This window comes from Hyaena hyaena, unplaced genomic scaffold (assembly GCF_003009895.1).
Source record: "Hyaena hyaena isolate Hyena2069 unplaced genomic scaffold, ASM300989v1 scaffold_296, whole genome shotgun sequence".
NCBI lineage: Eukaryota > Metazoa > Chordata > Mammalia > Carnivora > Hyaenidae > Hyaena > Hyaena hyaena.
The window spans coordinates 1,681,976-1,701,719 of NW_024080931.1; the positions used below are offsets into that span (position 1 = coordinate 1,681,976).

Genomic DNA, 19,744 nt, shown 5'->3' on the forward strand with positions numbered 1-19,744 from the left:
CCGCCTCCGCCCCTTCCAGGCCTTCCCGCGCGCTGTGCGCTGGGCCACGCTGGCCTCTGGGCCTTTGCACTGGCTGAGCCCCCGTGCCTGGCGCACGCACACAGATCCGTCTGTGGCTCCCTCACCTCCTTCAGGCCTCAATTTCAAAAGTCGCCTCCTTGGCCCCCACTTCGGTCTGGAGTGCCCCCTCCCCACCCGTCCCCACGCCCTGCCCTGCTTTGTTTTTATGCACTGAACTGTGAACTGTCCGTTCCCCTGTACAGTGTACCCATTTAGCGGGCGGCCCCCTGAGTCCCCAAGTGAAGCTCTCATCGCCCGCTCTTCATGGTCCCCTAGCTGCCTCCAGGGCACACACTGCGCCCAGCGAGGGGGCCTCAGGGCCTCAGATGGACGCCTGGGGCTGCCAGATGTCACCCCAGGAGGTGCCCCAGGCTCTGTCCGGGCCCCAGTGGTGAACGGGCCTTCTCAGAGCTCATCCCCAGTAAGAAAGCTGAGGATGGGGGCCTGGGAGCACCCCGGTCAGTCCCCCCAGGAGAGCCGGGGAAGCCAGGGGGGCTGGGCCTGTCCCAGGACAGGGGGCACCGAGTGCCATGCCTCTGTGCCTGTCTGTCTGGGCCCCCATCTGTCTCTGCGTGTGTCTCTCGTCTCTCTGTTCTGAGGCGCCCTATCTGATGCGCCGGCTGTCCGCCTCTGACGTTGGAGGCGGTGCCCTCCGGGCTGGAGGGGGTGCCCCACCCCAACACCCCCCTGCGTGCATGCTCCCGGTGGGACTGGCTGAAGGGGGCGCTGTGCTGAGGCCCAGGCCCCGGCCCTCTCCGGCCCTGAGACCCCAGCGTGGGAGGAGGAGGGCGGCCATCTGCCTCCGCCGTCAGACCGACACGTGCCGGGCCAAGAACAGAGATTTCGCTGGGGCCGGAACGAGCGCAGGGGTCCTGGAGGGCAGCCCGGAGGTGCCTACACGCTGACCGGGTGCCCAGGCTGCACACCGCGACTGACCTCCTCCCCCTTCCCCATCCGGGGTGCAGGGCTGTCTTCAACAGAAGCCGCCTGCAGCCAAATCCCTCCCCCCGCCCCCTCCCGGGCTCTGTGAACTTGGACACGCAGGTGCCTTCTGTGGGCCTCAGTTTCTGCATCCTCGACCATGAGAGCAGTGCAACGCTGCAGGGCTGAAGGCTCAGCACCGCGACCCACTCAGAAAAAATGCCCGGCAGAGAGAAAGTGGAGTTAGGAGTTGGGGTTTTGAAGCATAAGCAGGAGTTTTCCGTGTGAGAAAGGCGGTCGGGCAGAGGGGGCGTCAAGGGCAAAGGGGCAGAGCCGGCCAACAGGGACGACGATGAGGATGACAACAGGGGCCGCAGGGCGGCCGAGGAGGAGCAGGAGCGCTGGCCCGCGCCTGGCTCTCCTCCGTGCCCCACGGGGGCTGTTGGCTGAGCACCTACCAGAGGACCAACCCTCCTACCGGCCAGCGATGTCTGAGCTTCCCATTTTAAGGACCAGGAAGGGGGGCACAGAGAGGTTAAGGGGCTGGCCTCAGATCACCCAGCTGGCAAGCCACTGAGCTGAAGCTGGGTCAGCGGGGGCCGCTGGGAGCTGGGGTTCCCGCGGGGAGCATGGAGCCCGCTAGCAGCGGGGGCGGCCACGGCTGTGACCTTCCCCAGCCCTCGAGCACGAAGAGGCTGACCCGGCTGGCCGGCAAAGGCGTGGCGGCCGGACACGAGGGTGTCTGGGGAAGCCTGGAGGCCGGGCCTGCCTGCTGAGCCGAGGGGGGAGGGGGGCGGCCAGGGGGAGGGGAGGCGCCTGGAGATTGTGCTGACACTGGCAGAAAACTCGCTTCAAAATTTTATCAGCTCAGCGCGGAGGAGGTGGGGGCAGGGCCAGGCTGGAGGATGGATGTGACGGGAGAGGCCTGGACCTGCATGGTAATGAGCTCCGCAGCCCCCAAGGCCAACCCCGCCCCCCGCCCGGCACCAACAGTCACCTTGTCCACCCCGCTGCCTCCTTGACCCCTAAGGCGGCTCTGCTCCCAGCCTCAGTGGGTTTGCTGCTCAGGGGCAGCCGGGCGAGGGCGGCAGAAGGGGTCAAGGTCAAGGAACCAAGGTCGAGACTGGGAAACTGCCGCCTCTTCCTCCCCACACCCCCGGGAGCCCCGCATCGTCATCTACTCCGTACTATACAACCGCCAGGGGTGGAGTGGTTGTTACCCGGCGTGCAGAGGAAACACACAGAAGAGTGATGTGTGCAAAGTCACGGCCCACGGAGGGCAGGGCTCTGCATGGAACCCCCACCAGACCCTGAGCCGCCCCAAGCCTTCCTCCTGTTTCTGGTCGCGCCACAGAGCATGCGCCTGGGGGGGGGGGGTCGCTGTGTCTGGGCTTGCGACCTGCATGTCCCCACCGGACCCCTCAGGCAGCCCCCCGGGTGTGTGCCCACATGTGCACACAGGCTCAGCCCAGGGGGCGGGGCACGAGGGGCATGTGACATGTGACCACTGGGTCCTACGGGCACACTGGACTCTATCCACCTGAACACACTCGCAGCTGACACCCGCCACGTGGCAGGCCAGTGTCCACACGCTACATGCATGATCGGCGAGTCCACTGGGCCTAATAGAGCTAAGGACTCAGAACCTCCATTTGACAGACGGGGGAAACTGAGGCCCAAGTTGGACGCACAGGAAGCAGCAGGGCCACAGAGCCCACGGCCCTGCCCTTGGCCACCAGCCCTGCCGGCATCCAGAGGCCGGACCGCACCTCTGGCCTCCGCATCTTTGCCCAGGCTGCGCACCCTCGGGTCGCCCCCGCACTTGGCACTGTCCAGCCGCCCACAGAGCTCAGCCCAGCCACACCGCTTTGTCCAGGAAGCTGCCCTGGATTTCCTCACCCTCACAAACCCTGCTGGTCTCCAGGTGGGCATTCGACCACGGAGCCAGCAAACACCCAGTGAGAAGGGCCGGAGCCAGGGAACACAGGAGACCAGAGAGGGTGATAACCCAGCCAAAGTCACACAGCACCCAGGCTCCCACTCGGCACAAAGACGGGACCCGCCAGGCCTCTTCTGAAGGTCTCAGAGCTGACCAGCTGGGGTTGGCGGCGCGCAGCCAGAGCCCTCTCTCAGCTTTCCCCGGAGGCAGACTGTCTGCCACCGGCCACGCTCCCGTCCTCACCCCTATTCCCAGCCCCTATTCCCAGCGAGGCCTTCTGTGGCCCCTCAGACCGTCTGGGACAGGATCTCATCTCCCGAGATCTCAAGAGCTCGCCTCTCACCTTTAAGCCCCCGAGACACACTGCCTGCCCCCCCCGACTCTTCTTGAGCCGCATCTTTTCCCCTGAGACCTTCAGGACACCTGTGCCTGTCCCGGGCCCTAGCCTAGGCCCCCCTACCCTCTCAGCCCCTCACCGCCTCTCGGGCGCGCGCCCGAACCGCCTCCTTGCTTTGACCGCGCACGCGCGCACATCACCCCTGGAGCCTCCCCCAGCGCGCGCACACACGCACGCGCACGCATCACCCCTGGAGACCCCGGGCGCGCGCGCGCATCACCCCTGGAGCCTCCCCCCAGCGCGCGCGCACACGCACGCGCACGCATCACCCCTGGAGACCCCGGGCGCGCGCGCGCATCACCCCTGGAGCCTCCCCCCAGCGCGCGCGCGCGCGCCCGCCGCCTCACCTCGCTCGCGCACGAAGTAGGCCAGGTAGAGGTCGAGCTCCTTGACCGCCACGCCGATGTGATGCGGCTGCACGCAGAGCACCGGGTGGCCGCACTGCGCCGCCTTGACCAGGCGCTCGCCGTCGGTGCTCTCGAGCGGGATGCCCTTGAAGAGGATGACCATGACCAGGTCCAGCCGCCACACCTTGTCGGCCTGGCGCAGGCAGTCGATGCGGCGCATCTTGCCCTTCTGGTCGGGGTTGGAGAGCACGCAGCCCGGCGCCTTCTTGCCGGTGATGGCCAGCACGAAGTCCTCGCGGCACTCGGGCCGGATGTCCTTGCGCAGCTTGGCCAGCAGCCGGGACGCCCACTTCTGCTTCACCTCGGCCTTCTCGCCCAGCAGCTCGTCCTTGACCGCGCGCTCCTCGTCCTTCGACATGCGCTTCTCGTGCTTCTTGAAGTACTTGCGCTTCCGCGCCTGCAGGTTGAACCAGGTGTAGGCGAAGGCGCGGACGTGAGGCAGCAGCGCCTCGATGAACGGGTGGAATTCATCCTGCAGGCACGAGAGGCCAGAGGTCAGAGGCGCCGGGGACGTGGGCCCACTGCCCGGCCCGGGAGACTGAGGTCGGGGGCCCCCAGGAAGCCCCACGGGGAGGGCCAGGCACGCGTGGGCAGGGAGCCACTGCAGACCTGGTAACCTCTTGGGGAAGGGTGAAGGCCGGGGGTGGGGAGGGACCCAGCAGAAGCGCACGGGGGACTGACGTGAACCCACTGCCCAAATGGGGAAACTGAGGCTTGGACTATGTGGGAAGCGCAGGACAAGGCAGAAGTTCATGGAGGTCCGTCTTGAACCCCGGAGGGTCCCCGGAGGCTGATGGGGGGGCTAACCCATTGTACCGATGGGAAAACTGAGGTCGGGAGAACGAGGATGTCTCTGTCTACTAGAAAGGGGGTCAGCAACCCCTGGTTTGAAAGCACCTTAAAAAAACATGATGGTGAGAGTTCGATTCCGCTGCAGCCACTCAACTCCGCTCCGCGGGGCCAGATTTGCCACAGACACGGCACAGAAATGATGGGCGTGGCCACGTTCTGGTACCGCCTTATTTACAAACACAGGTGGCGGGCATTGGGCCCTGGGGCCCTTAGTTTGCAAACCCCTGAAGGAGAGGGTGAGCGCCAATGTCTAGAACAGGGCCAAGCATACAGTAGGCACTCAATGATTGCAGGAGAGACTAGGCGCCGAGAGTGCCACTTCGAGCTGGTTTCCAAGATCATCAGCAAAGAAGGCTGTCACCAGATGGGGGAGGCAGGGCGCAGGGCTGAAGGCAGCCTCTACTGGCTCAGTCGGTTAAGCGTCCGACTTCTGCTCAGGTCATGATCTCACGGTTCGTGGGTTCGAGCCCCGCGACAGGCTCTGTGCTGACAGCTCAGAGCCTGGAGCCTGTTTCGGAGTCTGTGATTCCCTCTCTCTCTGACCCTCCCCTGCTCACACTGTCTCTCTTTCTCTCTCTCAGAAATAAATAAAACATTAAAAAAATAATAAAAATTAAAAATGAGGGCCGGGGTCATTCCTATAAACCAGCGGTACAGACAGGATCCGCTGAGGTCTGTGGGCCGAGACTAGGGCAGTCGGGGGCTGATGGAAGGGGGAGGGGCTCCCGTACAGACCCCCCTGTAGGGGTAGAGAAAGCTGAGGCCCAAGAAGGCATGAGATCAGAACATACTAGGGAAGGGGGGCTCATCCATGGAGGTCCAGAGCTGGAGAGAGGAGCCCCTGGGGGCAGGGAAACCCTATTACCCTGCTCCGCGCAGACCCATGCCACAGGCAGAAAAATTGAGGCCTGGGGAGGCCCTGAGTCCCGGCCAGACCTGTGACTTCAACACCCGCCCCTCCCCCCAATCATGCCTAATCGGTGTTGCCGGGAGGCCCCAACACCCACTGTACAGATGAGAAAACCAAGGCCCTAAGAGGAGACCCAGGCACGAGGGGCAGGGAACCCACACCCATCCGACTTCCCTACAGCCCCAGCAGCAGCAGCCTAGCGGGGTCCCCCGGAGCGCAGCGCAGGGCGCGGGAGCCCCGGTCCCCTTCTATGGGGGTAGGAGACTGCCTGTCTGTGTTTCATCCAGGGAAACTGAGTCTGCAGAGCCTTCCGGGACCTGGTTTCTCAGCCTCCAGGAGAAAGGAAGACAAAGGGAAGAAAACCTCGGGCTCCCTGTCCCCGTTCTGGCCTGGGCCCTGGAGCCGTATCGCTTCCTGGCACATGAGCCCCATTATCTGCCCAGCTCTCGAGAGGCGGCACTATATGCTATTATTACTAGGGACATTGTTACAATTACTCTGGCGGTTCAGTCTTCCAGGGCCCACTCCGCTCCCCATTGTGTGAAGGGATCAGGGAGAGCCGGAGACCTGAGTCCGGTCCCCCAGGGTCCCCCAAGGTCCCCCGCCCCCGGGAAGGCCCCTTCTCAGAACAGCCTGGGGTGTCTGGAGACAGCTGCCCTGTGCTGTCAGTTTGCTTTCCGGATGGACGGGCCCAGACCCCACAGTCACCCCCGCCCTCCCTGCTCTGTGCACCTCTGACCGTGGGGTGCTGGGGGGAAGGGATTTCATCTATTACCAAGGCTCTGAAAATAGCCTCCTGGCCTCACCAGGGTGGGGCGGGCGGGGCTCACCTCGTGCCAGCCCCAGCTCCCCACTCCACTGTCCCCCAAAGCGTGAGTCACCGTAACAGCTGCAGCAGGGACTGGACCTCAGGGCTCCCTTCCGCTGCCCGCACCCCACCCCACCCCACCCCCACTGGCCTGCTGAGGCAGAGCGAGAATGGAGGGTGTCTGTCCAGCCCCAGCATGGCTTTTTTGTGCCCCAAAGCCACCTGACATGCTGGCCCAGAGATGGGCGGTGACTCACGCAGGGTCACACAGCCGGTGAGCAGAGCTGGGACCAGTGCCCAGGCTGCCTGGCCAGAGAAGCTGGGGAGGGGGGGTGGTTATCGATAGAAGCACAGGTCGCTGCCCCCAGTGGAGGGGACGCCGGCGTGGCAGGAGGCCAAGGCAGTGGTGTTGACCTTGGGCCATGGCCGCCACCCAAATTCTGGCGCTTCCCGGGACAGTGATAAGAGGTAAGCTGGGAAGGGCCAGCTGGACTGCCAGCCTGCAGGGACAGGCCGCCACAACCCTTTTGTCTCCGGACCCCCCCCCTTCCCTGGGCCCCGCCCCTTCCAGGAGCCTCCCTCCCCCTCTCTGAGCCCCACCCCCTCCGGGCCCACTCTCGGGGAAAGGTGCCAGGGAGGCGGACAGGGGCGGGAGCCCACGTCACCAGTGACCCCAGCAGGGCCTGGAGGAAGGAAGACAAACAGTCTGTAACTGGGTCATGGACCTGCTGCCCTGTCCTCCCTGGGAGGTCAGGCCAGGTGACAGGCAGGCCTGTCACTTTCTTTGTCGCACAAGACCTGCAACAACCAAGGCATCACTGGCAGGCACCTCCCGGCGCCCTCGCTGGCTGCCCAGGCTAAGGAGGCAGTCAGGGCAAGCTGGAGGCCGAGTCCCCTGGAACTCCTACACGTCCCTCAAAGCCCCGTCTCCCGCGCCCCTCCTCCTTCGGGCAGTTTCCTGCTCTCGTCAGGGATTCCCCCAGACCCAGCCTGGACCACACGAGCTGCGGTTCTCCATGTCCGGCTCTACTGCTGCCCCTGCTCCCCCAACCTGGGTCCCAGGGCTAAAACACTCATCTGAGCAGACTCTCTGTAAGGGTATGGGGCTGGGTGACAGCGGCCTCCCTGCTCACCCTCTGCATGACCCAGGAGCAAATCACCGCGCCGCTCTGGGCCTCGGTTTCCCATTCTGTACAATGGGCAGAACGGGGTACTGCAGCTGTTGGGGTTGGGGGTTTGTCTATTCCCGGTAACAGAGCGGCAATGTGGGGGGCGGGGAGCAGAGCCGGCCTTTCCCAGAAGCTCCGCGTGGCTCCCTGGGATTTCCTGGCCAAACAGGGCAGCGGCATCTGGGAGGTGGACACCTGGGGCCGAGCCCTGGCTGGATGGGCTGGACCATGAAGCTCCTATTCACAAACCACAACTTTTCCAGGAAGGATTCTCTCCCTCCTTTACTCAGTGACTCACCAAGCGTTACAGAGAAGCTATCCTGCCACCTCCTGAATTCTTCCCCAAACTCCTAAAACCCCCGGTTCCAGTGTCTTTCCCTCCAGGTTAAGCTGCAAATGGCAGAGCCCGTATTCAAACCCAGGCCCATATGGGGCAATTCCTCCCCCCAAGCTCAGAGCAGAGCATCTTAGGCACAGCGCTCATGTAACAAGGGAGAGGTTCCTGGGGTTGTTCAACAAACATTTATTGAGCGCCTACTATGCGCCAGCTCCGCGCACGGTGCTGTGGGCCCAGCAGTGGCCTGGGCTCTGCCCTCATCTGGATCCTGATCTGGGGTAGCGACGGATGGCAAACAAGCCGACAAATATGTAATAAGATGTCAGTTTGAACAAAGTGCTCTGACGCAATTTACAGGACTGTGAGGAGGGTCAGGGTAGACTTGGGTTGTTGTTCTTTTTAGCTGACTGTGGTCAGGGAGGGTCTGTCATAGGAGAGGACACTTGAACAAAGACCTAAAAGATGACAATCCAGGGGCGCCTGGGGGGCTCAGTCGGTTGAGCGTCCGACTTCAGCTCAGGTCATGATCTTGCGGTCTGTGGGTTCGAGCCCCACGTCGGGCTCTGTGCTAACAGCTCAGAGCCTGGAGCTGCTTCGGATTCTCTGTCTCCCTCTCTCTCTGCCTCTTTCACACTTATGCTCTGTCTCTCTCTGTCTCAAAAGTGAATAAACATTAAAAAATTTAAAAAAGAAGAAGACAATCCAGGGTAGGAACTTTCCACATAGTAAAAACAGCATGTGCAAAGGCCCTGAGGCAGGACCACACCTGACGTTTTGCAAGAACAGTGAAGAGGTTGGTGTCGCTGAAACAGAGCGGACAAGAAGGAGACTGGAAGGGGTGAGGGCAGGGAGGTGACGGGGCTGGGTGTGCAGGGCCTAGTGGGCCACTGGGAGGAACCTAGGTTTGTATCCTGAGTAGTGGGAATGGAGACTTCCCGCCAAAGTGACAGGGAATCTGAACCCTACATCTCCTGGCTCCTCTCTGTGCCTTCCTGGTCCAGCGAGATCCCAAGGGCTGAGCCAAGGGCCAGGGTGTGGGAGAGACAGAGGGGTCACTTCAGGGGCTGATCGTTTGTTGAGCTACCGACAGGGACAATTGTTACACCCATTTTCTGGACGGAGAGACTGAGGCGCTGAGCACGGAGGCCACCCGCCCAGTCACGCGGCCAGGGAGGAGCCACGCCGGAAGCGAGCCCGCTACCCAGTGATGGGGGACCTCCCGACTCCTCCGCCTCGCTGGGGGGCCCTTCAGGCGCGTGGTCTGGGCCCATGGCTGGGACTCCCCGGAGAGCCCCTCCTGCACCCTGGGTCCCTGGATCCTGCGTGACTCCACTCCCCAAGGCTGTCCCAGGTCCCATGCCTCCTCGCCCTCAGCCAGAGAGCAGCCCCTGGGGGACCCAGAGCAACAACGTCGCCCCTCAGCAGCCCCGCGTACGCGCCACACGCCCCAGGGCGCCGCTACCCTGCTGGGTTTGGCGGGACACAGGAAGGCCCCGGACAGGGCCGGGCAGGGGGGAAAGGCCCCTCGGGGACACCGCTGTCCCCATCGCCCAGACCAGGGCTGGGCTCCTGCCCACCGAACGGTGACAGAATGAGGGGACGGCAGGTTGACAACGCCCCCCAGATGTTGGATCCCATCACTAGTTTAGCGACAACCATAATCTCAGCCACATTTATGTGGCACCCACTGGATACCAGGCTCTGTGTTAAGGGGTGTGCCTCCCCGAACCCTGAGGCAGCAGCAAGCAGCGGACGACTTCACAGTGAGGACGGGGGGGGGGGGCACCGAAGAGCTAGGTCCCCAGCCCCGAGTCCCACAGCCAGACAGCCCAGGGCCCAGTCCTGAGCCTCTGAGCGAGATCTGCACACAGCCCTGAGGCGCCCTGGGTGCCCGGCCCGGTGACCCCCGCGAGGGCACAGCCGAGGGGAGGCAGGGCCCCGTCTTCACTGGTGTGGCATCTGTGACGCCTGTGCATGTGGCCGTGTGCGGTTCAGTCCCATGGGAGTCCTTGAGCGGGCACCCAGGTGAGGTGGTGGCACAGGCGTCTGCGGGTCGGTGTGAATGTGTGTGTGTGTGTGTGTGTGTGTGCGCGCGCGCGTGCTGTGCGGGGCAGGAGGGCCAGGATGTGGTGAGGGTCTCCTGTGCATTTGCTGTGAGACACACGGGTCAGATGGCTCAGGTTGAGAGAGACAGACAGACAGACAGAGGGAGGGAGGGAGACAGAGACAGGGAAAGAGAGAGAGACAGAGAGAGAGAGGGAAGGAGAGAGGGAGGGCGGGAGGAGGGAGAGAGAACGCTGACTCGGCCAGAGTCCCGGCTTCGTGATTTACAAGGCGCCTGGCCCTGGCGCTGAGCACCCGCCGCCGCAGAGGGGAGGGAGGGAGAGACGCAGCCACGGACACAGAGAGCGACCTGGAGTGAGGCTGTGCTTCCCGCAGGAGTGGGCAGCGGCTGGCAGACCCCGGGGGGGGGGCACCTGCACAGGGAGCGCCCACCGCCCCAAGCTGGCTGAGCCCCCGCAGGAAGTGGTCCTGAACCCAGCCTTGACGGCCAGGCTGTGCCGCTCTGGGGCAGGCCCTGACCCTCTTTGGCCCGGGCTCCTCCCCCAGCCCTGAGGTGCTGGGGGACCCCGACCCCCCAAAGCCCACACCAGGCCGAGACATCACCCACTGCCGACGCCCAGCCCTTCCCTAGCAGGCACTTCAAAACATACCTAGTAAACCCACCAAAAGTCAGGGCCACCCTCCCAGCCTCAGTCTCCCCGCCAGGGAAATGGCAAGAAAGAGGGACCGAGGGGCAGAAATGAAGGGAGGAATGAATGAATGAGGGAGGGGCCCTGGCGGCCGGGGGTGGGGGGGAGCCGTGGCCTCGGCCGTGGCCCAGCCCCGCGGCCCCAGGGAATCCTGGGCACTGCGGCCAAGAGGGATTTGGCCCCAAACCCGGAATAAGTAACGTGGCGGCGTGGCGGGCGGAGGGAGGCAGGGAGGGAGGCCCCGGCAGGGCGAGCGGGAGGCCGGCCTTCCCGCCTGCAGGATTTATGGAAGTAACGGCCGTGCTCCACACAGTTCCTCTTAAGAGTAAAAGTGAAAAAGCGCTTGAGTCACCATTGAAACAGGGACGGGGCTCCCAGAATCCTCCGGGGCCGCCGTGGCCACCCCCCTCTCGCTGGGCAGGGCCGGGGGGCACAGGGGCGCTGGCACCGGGGCTGCCTCCCCCCCACCCCCTCCCACCTCTCTCAGCTCCGACAAGGATCCGGGTTGGATCAGCTAAAAGGGAGCTATTTTGGGATGGGCTCAGGTTGTACAATTAGTCGGGAAAAGGGGGGAGATGGAGGCCCAGAGACGGAGAGACATGGGGAGAGACACACACAGAGACAGAGAGGGCAAGAGATGTAAGGGGTGGGGAGAGACAGATTTGGGGGGGCAGAGAGAGAGAGAACATGGAGGCAGAGACAGGGAGAGACAGAGAGACAGAGGAGGAAAGGAGATGAAGACGGTCAGAGAGAAAGGAGGTGGCGGCCGGTCAGGGAGGCTGGGGGGCAGCCAGGAGCGGAGGTCCTGCTGGGCGCTCAGGGTCCGTCCGGGTGACCCCGCTGGAGCCCCCAGGCCAGGCCGGGCTTCAGGGAGCACCGAGGATTACACCTAGGCCATGGGGAGCCTGAGGAGGGGTCCTGGGGCGCCCCTCCTGGGTGGGGGACGCAGGAGAACAGGGCAGGGGAGGCCCCTGCATTTGGAACGCCCCTCCTCACCCTCGCCCCCCACGGTGGGGGGCTCCCTCCTGTGTCCCGTCTCAGCCTGGGATATTCCTTGCTGTTGTTTCCAGCAGGAGCACCCGCCCCCCCCCCCCCCCCCCCCCCCGCCGGTCCTCGGCCGCCCTGCCCCGGGGCGCAAGCCAGGCCCCGGCAGCACACGCGGCCGCCCGGTTCCCACCGCAGCCTGGATGGAGGGAGGCCTGTCTCCCGAGGAGTCCTGATGGGGGAATTCCAGGGCTCGGTGACAAAAGGCGGCCTTCCAACCTCCTCCCTGGCTCAGCCCCCCCTGCCTGGCTCCAGGGAGCTGGCAAGCCCGAGAAGGGCAGAGGGGGCGGGGGCACCCACAGCCACCCGGGCCACCCCAGAAGCCCAGAGACGGGGAGGCCCAAGGTCACGCGGTAACCCTGACTACAACCCTGCTTGTTCCCAGCGGTGGGGGGGGCGGCGGGGAGAGCTTCAGGACAGCTGGGAGGCAGAGGTGGCGCAGCAGGGACAGCTTCCGGGGACCCCCTGGCGTTGTTTGGAAGGGGAAACTGAGGCCTGGATATGCGCAGGGACTTGCCCAAGGTCACTCGGGATCATGGGTAGGACAAGCTGAGACCCCCTCGGCATCCGCCCTCCCGTCGGCTGCGGGGAGCCAGGAACTTCCCAGCGGGGCAAGAAAGGTTCTACCATGAATGAGGGGGACCCCAGGATCCTGAACAGAGGACCCCCCGAGACACTGGCGGCCCCTGGGGCCCAAGCCAGGCATCCACGTGCTCCCCACAAGGTGCTCCCGCCCGCCGCCCAGAGTCCTGCACTTTACAGTCTGGAGGCCGCACTGCCTGTGTCTCCAGAGCCTTAGTCCTCGGGAGAAACTGAGGCCGGAACCCCACAGGCCTAAAGACACATCAGGATATGGGGAGAGCTTGAAAGCAGACCTGGGAGGGGGGTCCCAGAGGGAGCTGGGGGAGGAAAGGAGTCCCCGGGTGCGGCCTGGGGCAGGGGCAGCCGCCCCCTCCCCACGCACCCCCTTGCCCGTTGCACAAGGGCTCGGCCCGGGGCGGTCTGGGAGCGCGGCCAGGGGTGAGAGGCTACGGGAGGGGGGCAGGGGCAGGTGCCGGGCTGGCGAGGGCGTCCGCAGCGCCGCAGTGCCCCGGCCAGACCCCGGAACCTCCAGCCTCCCGGCTCCTCCTGGCCGCGCGACTCAACAATCCAGAATCGATGCGGCGAAAATATCAGATGGGGAGGGGGCGGGGGGCGCGGGAGACCACGCCGGGACGTCAGCGCGCCCCCTCCCCCAGCTGCCGGCGCCTCCGACTCCGCGCGCCCCCTCCCCCTCCACGCACACGTGGGCCAGTAATGGGGGGAAAGGCGTCCCGGGGCCGGGGCATCGGGGCACAACCTTGGCGGTGGGGGGGGGGGTGTCTAGGGAGCACATCTGAGGGATCCTCTCCTCAAGACTGCAGAGTGGGGGGGTCCAGGCAGGACCCCTCGATGCCACCTGGAGGCAGGCCGGGTCCGGGGCGGAGGTGGGGGGGTGGGTCACGCAGAGGCCCGCCTTCGGCACTCGGGGCGGGGGGCGCCCCCAGACCTTCCTGGGTGGAATGGGGGCGCGCGTCCGGCGAGCCTGCACCCCAAGTCCCGCGTCCGCATTGGGGGGCGGCGGAGAGGCCTGGGCGCCGGAGAGGCGGGGCGGGAGTCCCGGGGAGGGTCAGGGCGGGGGTCTCCGGCCCGGCCCATCCCCCACCGGACCCTGGCCCGCGGCGGGGGCGCCCCGGCGGGGCGGCGGGGCGGCGGGAGGGACGCGCGCCTTTCGCGTCCCGCCTCCTCGGGCTTCGCGGCTCCGGGGCCGGGCGGCGGGGGGCGCGGGGGGCGCGGGGGGCGCGGGGCGTACCTGGGTCAGGCAGAGCGGGGACGAATACATCCCGGGCGCGGCGGGAGGCGCAGGGCCGGCCGGAGCGGGCGCGCTGAACTTACTGAGTCATTTTTCCAAACCCCCCCCCGCGGCCGCGGCCGGCGCGCTCCTCGCCGCCTCCTCCCTCGGTCTCCCTCCTCCCTCCCTCCCGCGCTCGCTCGCTCTCCCTCTCTCTTCCTTTCCTGTCCCCCCTCCCTCTCTCCTCCTCCGTCTCTGTCTCTCCGTGTCTCTGTCTCTCCTCCCTCCGGCAACCTCCCCCCTCCCTCCCCCCCAATTTCCCTCCCCTCCTACCCGAACCTCCCACTTCTCAACATCCAACTTTCAAAGAAACGAGGGAAAAAAGAGCGCGAGCGGGGAGGGGAAAGCCGCTCCCCCCGGCGCCCCGTGAACCCCCATCATTGCTATTATTACGAATGACGAGCCGCCCTGGTGCCGGGCACCGGCCGGGGGTCCACCGGCCGCGCAGACCCCGGCCGCCGCGGGCCTCCCAGGACCGCCGGCCGGAGCCAAGTGGGGAGGGGGCGCTGAGCTCTGGCCGGACACTTGGGGGCCGGAGGTGGATTTTTAAGACCCCCCCACCCCAACCCTCCCCGCGCTGGCCGGGAAGTTGGAGAAAAGAGCCAAGTGGGGGGGGGGAGGGAAAGAATGAAGAAGTGACGTGTGCAGAGGCCCGGCGCCAGCGCGCGTCTTTCCCCTTAAAGATGTACGACCCGGGGTGCATGGCAGGAGAAGGGGTCCTACGGCACGGTCTCCCCCTGCTCTCCCGAGAACCAGACACAGTTCCCCGGGCACAGGGGCTTGGCTCCAAGTGACCTCCCGCAGCTCACCAGCCCGAGAAAGTTCCCAGTTAACCCAGAGCCTCCAGGAATCTGCTGTCACCTCTTCACTTAGCACCACTGGGGAACTGGGGGGGGGGGTGCTTTGGCATCCCCCATTAGCCTCCCCAACGTCCCAGGAGGACGTGTCCAGAACCTAAGGCTGGCCAGACAAACCCTTGCATCCTCTTCCTGGGTGACCAGTAATTTCTACTGACTCCAGCCCTGTGCCCATTTCACGGATCTGGAAACTGAGGCATAGTGAGCAGCTTGGAGCCAGACCCCCTGGCTCCAGCACCCATATGTCTAAAGCCCCCTTGTTCTCCTTCGATTGTAACTGGACACAGACCTGCCCTCCCCCAGTGTGAGCCCCTAGGGTACCTGATGACCATGACCTCACCCCTGAAACCCTCCCAGCCTCGGCTGCTGGAGCTCCCATTCCCCCTCCACAGATGAGGGTGATATGTCGCTCTGTCCCTTGTGTTGTCCCCTAGAAAGTGCACCAACAGTGTCTCCCCCCCACCCCCCCAGGGTCCACGGGCATAAGGGTACGGACACTTTGCAGAGCCTTCACCTTTGTCCAAGACATTCTTAGAAAGCCTGGTGATTGTGACTTGTCTCTCCCAGTGTCCTGACGCCAAGTGCTACCCTCTGGCCAACTTGGGGCAGCTGTCCCATGTCCAGGGAAATGGAAGGTACCAGGAACCCTGTTTTTCTCCCGTGTTACAGGGGAGGAAACTGAGGCCCAGAGAAAGGAAGCCACTGGCCCTGGGTCCCAGCGCTAGACTAGGAGGGAGGAGGAGTCCTAAAGACCGCCCAGCCCATTCCCGGGGCGCATGGACTCCCCACTGCAAGCTGGTGTCTGTTATGCAAACAAACAGTGCTTAGCAGTGCGGCTGGGGGGTGTTAACACCCCAGGAAGAAGGGGGAGGTCGGGTGTCTAGGAATCCGAGTCCTAACCTAACCTAACATAAAGCAGTATTTTATTATTTTAAAATTGCTAGGAACACCCAGAGCACAGAATCCCGAAGTCGCAGACGTGTAAGAGTCACACTTGACTTCAGAGCACTCTCCCAGCCCGCCGGCCCCTCCTCCCCGCCCTGCCTGCAACCTGAGCTCCTTTGCAAGGTGAACTTTGCAGAGCACAGACTGCCCCTGGGAACCTCAGTTTCCACATCTGTACAATGGCACTGGTACCAGGACGCGGGGGGAGGGGGGGCTGGGGAGACAGGCGTCCTGAGGTTACCTGTGCGAGCACTGTCGCCACCGTCAGCGGCGGCGGACGGCAGAACCTTCTGCGAGTTCACAGACACCAGTGAACTAACTGTTCCACATCTAGATGTTCTGGGTCGGGTAGGAGGGGCCTGCAGTGCACACAGTGGGTCCACAGCAGACCAGCTACAGTGTAGGGTTGCAGCCAGGTCTACGCCTTCTCCAGGCAGCAGCTAAAGTCCTGTGTGTGCCTCAGCTTCCCCCTCGGTGAGAACAGGGCGAAGGGTAGGAGCTGCCCTGGTGAACCAGTGAAAGCTGGCCCTGAGGTTCTTTCCGAAGCAGTTGGTGCTCTGGGACCTGTCTGTTCAAAGGCCCAGAAGGGGAGGGGGGCAGGGCTTAGCTCCTGCCACTCGGGGGCCCGATTTAGCTCAGTGGCTAAAAAATTAAATAATGCACGCTCCTTATAATTCATCCTCAGTCTCCTAACTGGCCCTGATACGGATGCACAAGTGTGTTGATTACCTGTCTACACCACTCTGTAACGCGAAGGCCCCCAATCGTGGGGCAGCGCGGGCACAGACTGGAACAGTGCGGAACTCAAAAGAGCAAGAGGCTCCCTACTGGAGATGTCTCCAAGAGACAGGCTGGGGGAAGCAAGCTTCTCCCCCTGGGGGCACTCTGGATCATTCTCTGCCAGGGAGGGGGGCGGTGCATCCTGGGTTCTGTGGGGGGGGGTGTCGAGTAGCATCCCTGGCTCCTTCCCACTCAATGCCAGGAGCACCCCCGTCCTGACGACCACAGGTGTCCCCAGACACGGCCCAGTGTCTCCTGGGGCAGAACAGTCCCCGGTGAGGACCTCCCCCCGCCCCCCGTAAATGCCACCAAGTAGACTCAAGCTCTCATTTGGGATTTTTTTTTTTTAATATGTCGGCATCATTTATAAGAATATGTGCCTGTTGAGCTATGCGACGGGTCAGAGCAGAATGAAAACCTAGCTTCTTCCCCGGACTGGGGTCCCACGGGGAGAGGCTGGTCCCCTCTTTGGACACTTTTCTATCCTCTCTAGATGCCCCACGGGTGGTTGGTGTGATGAAAAACAAACTTTTTGAAGCGTGAGTGGAATTCACAGAGCAGCTCAGGCAGGGACCGCAGGTGTCCACAAGGCACTTCCCTATCACCACGCCCCGAGAACAAAGGACCCGGCACAGAGGACAGAACAGAGGACAGTGTCACCCTCCTCGGCCCGTGTGTGTCCCCATCTTACGGAGGAGAAGCTGAGGTACTAGAGGGGATGTTAAGGTCTTTGGTCTTGGTAAGTAGAGGCAGGCGAGGACACGAGGCTGGCCCAGATGGCACGCACACCAGGCCACGCGGACCCTCACATATCACACACACACGAACATGCACACTTGTGCAGACTCAGAGTGACACAGACACACAAGTGCGCACACAACCGTGAACACAGCACACATATGCTCCTTCACACCCACAAACACAACCATTACACACTTAGGATCACACACGCCCACAGCAGACCCCCTCCCAGGGTCCGCACAGGCAGCCCCGCACACGGTGCCCCGCTCCCCCCCCACCCCAGCTGCTGCCCCATCAGCTCCTCAGCGGAGCGGGCGCAGGCTTTGCAGGCCGCCCGGGGTGGGGGAGGGCGGGGAGGTTCGCCTCCCACCCTCCCAAGTGCAGGTGCCTGCCTGTGAGCCTGAGTGTCCCTGTGGGTCTGTGTGTGCACTTCTGCGTGCATGGGGTCACATACAGCTGTGGCTGTGGACACCATGAGGGTCGGGTGTGGCCGTGGGCGTCTGGAGGTTCCCATGGCACCAGGCGACAAGCAGGACAGGCTTGTGTCTAGGCAGACCAGGTGTCGCGGGAGTGCTGGCGGAGAGCAGGGGACGCTGAGGACCCGACCGGACTGGCAAAGGGTGGGAAGTTGACCAGACTACGTGACCCTGGTGTGGGGGCCCCCTTGACCCCTCCCAAACAGCCTCCCGACATGGGATGCAGGTTCAAAGAAAACAGCAGAGACTCGGGTCTGGCCTTGGTGCTCTTATATTTAGAAAATTATATAAAGTGCCCTGGGGTGGGGGGGGCGTACAGCGGGCGAGTCCCCTGGAGGGGAGAAAACCACTTTGTGCCGGACCCGGGTGGCCTCGTAGGGAGCAAATGCAAGGAGGCAGGGCTGGGGGGGGGCTCCCTGCAGAGAGGCTGAGGGGGTCTCCTTGGCCAACTCTCCTGAGCCCGATCTGGCCCGCCCGCTTCTGTAACCAGCCATCCTCGGGACCTCCTCCGCCGCGGAGTGGGGGGACCCCCAGCGCCCCGCCTCCCTGCGGGGCAGGTCCCCGCGCACGCGCAGCCCCTGGCGGGAGAAGGCGCCGCCGCCGCCGTGTGATCGTGTCCCGGCGCCACCTCGCGCCCGAACCTCAAGCCAGGACCACCTGGGGACCGCGTACGGCCGTACCCCGAGTCAGGGGGAAGTGGAGGGGACGGTGTGGGGGGTGGCAGAGCTTTGGCGTGCTAGAGGAAACACCCGTCCCTCACTCAGCAATCCCGGTTACAGGAAACAAGGAACTGGCGGGGGGGGGGGGCAGGGGGAGTGTAGACCCACCCCCAGGAATAGTCACTGGGCGCTAATCACACGCACGACGCAGCCACATGACAGAAGTTCCCCACTCACCGGCAACCCCCCAACCGCCACACATTCACATGGGGACACCCCACGGGTCACCCAGGGACATCACGGCCCTGGGGACACACAGCCCCGCCATACAGCTTCACAACACCTTCCCCCAGGGACGCACGGTTACCCAGACACAGACTATGCCTCAGCCGCACAATGCTCGACACACACGCAACACAACACACACAGCCACGTGGATGTGCAGACACACACAGACACATAAAGGAGAGGACTCGACGCCTCGAGACCCACGGACCCATGGACAGAGGCGGGACTACCCAGCCGTACCGACGCGCGGACGCATCCCGGGCTGCCCGTGCTGGCCCGTTCGGGAGCGCAGAAGCCCCCAAACGCACCCCTCGAAGGCCGGATGCCACCGACGCCTGCGGACTGGACACCGGGACCCTCGAGTGCAGCCACCGACGCTGGCGGGCCTGGGGCGGCGCGCGGGGCCGAGACCCGGTGACCCCTCCCGGCTGGGACCCGACGCGCGCCGCGGAGGGGCCGGGGTCGGCCCGGGGGGCGGGGCTCGGGCACCGCGGGAGCAGGCCCGGTGGCGGCCCCCGCGCGGCGCCCAGCGCAGCCGCCCGCCCGGCTCCAAGTTCAAGGCGCCCGGCGGCGGCCGCTGCGCGCTCTCCGCCCCTCTCCGCAGCGGCCATTTTCCGCTAGCTGGCGCGCCGCGCTCGCCCGGGCCGGGGCACCCCGCGGGGGCCGCCGCGACCCCCGCCCCGTACGGCCGGGTCGGGCGCCCCCTCCTCGGCCAGCTCTCCCCCGCGGGCTGCGCGCTCGGGGGTCGTGCGCTGCGGGCCGCGCCCTCCCGCCTCCGGCCCGGCCAGGGAGGAGGCGGGAGCCGGGTCTGGCGGGGGTTGGGGGGGAGACCCTCTCCCCGGAGCCCCGCCCTCACCGCCAACTCCGCTGCGCCAGCCAGGGGCCCCCCACTTGGGGTCCCCCGCTGCGCCCCGCGCGCCAGCTCCGCCCCCAGCCGCGAGAGAGGGGGGGGCCGGATCGGCGGGCGGGGGTCCCGCGGCCGCGGGCGGCGTGGGGGGGTCCCCGTCTCGAGCCCCTCCCCTGGGCGGCCCCCGCCCCCTGCCCCCCCAGACCTTGCAACTTTCGCCGGGAGCCCACGCACCACCCCAAAAACTCCCCGGGCGAAAACGAAAGTGGGGGCGGCGACGTACCATGGCGCTGCTGAGAGGAGGCGAGGCCGGCGCCGGAGCGAGCGCGCTCGGTCCCCGGCGAGGGGGGGCCGGAGGCGGCGGGAGGAGGCGGCGAGGGAGGGCGCGCGGGGGAGGGAGCGAGCGCGCGAGGGAGGGGGCGCGCCGCGCCCGCCCCCCCGGCCCGCAGGACCCTCCCCTCGGCCCGCCCTCCCCCCGGCCCCGCGCGCCGCCCGCGCCTCAGGCCGCTCCGCGCCCGGGCCCCGGCTGCGGCGGCTCCGGCTGCGGCTCCATCCCCGGCGCGGCCCGCGCGAGGGGAGGCCGAGCGAGCGGCCGCCGCGGCGGGTCGTGGGGCCCGGGTCGGGCTGGCTGCGGAGGAAGCGGATCCACCTTCGCCGCGGCGCGCGCGCGCTCACACACACACA

The 19,744-nt window shown here is 65.4% G+C and overlaps 1 protein-coding gene across 5 annotated transcripts in view; it reads right to left on the reverse strand.

The window, feature by feature from the left end:
* NFIC (nuclear factor I C) overlaps nucleotides 1-19,422 on the reverse strand; it is a 64,630-nt gene extending 45,208 nt beyond the window's left edge. For 2 of the 5 annotated variants that reach the window (XM_039247543.1, XM_039247541.1), the window contains exons 1-2: nucleotides 13,429-13,515; nucleotides 3,665-4,196 (exon numbers count right to left, since the gene is read on the reverse strand). In XM_039247543.1, the coding sequence (XP_039103474.1) occupies nucleotides 3,665-4,196; nucleotides 13,429-13,458 (562 nt within the window). In that variant the 5' untranslated portion in view covers nucleotides 13,459-13,515. Of the gene's footprint in view, nucleotides 1-3,664; nucleotides 4,197-13,428; nucleotides 13,516-19,343 lie in introns of those variants that run through there. The other 3 variants (XM_039247540.1, XM_039247539.1, XM_039247542.1) reach the window with 3 other exon arrangements.
* Nucleotides 19,423-19,744: the final 322 nt, after the last annotated feature.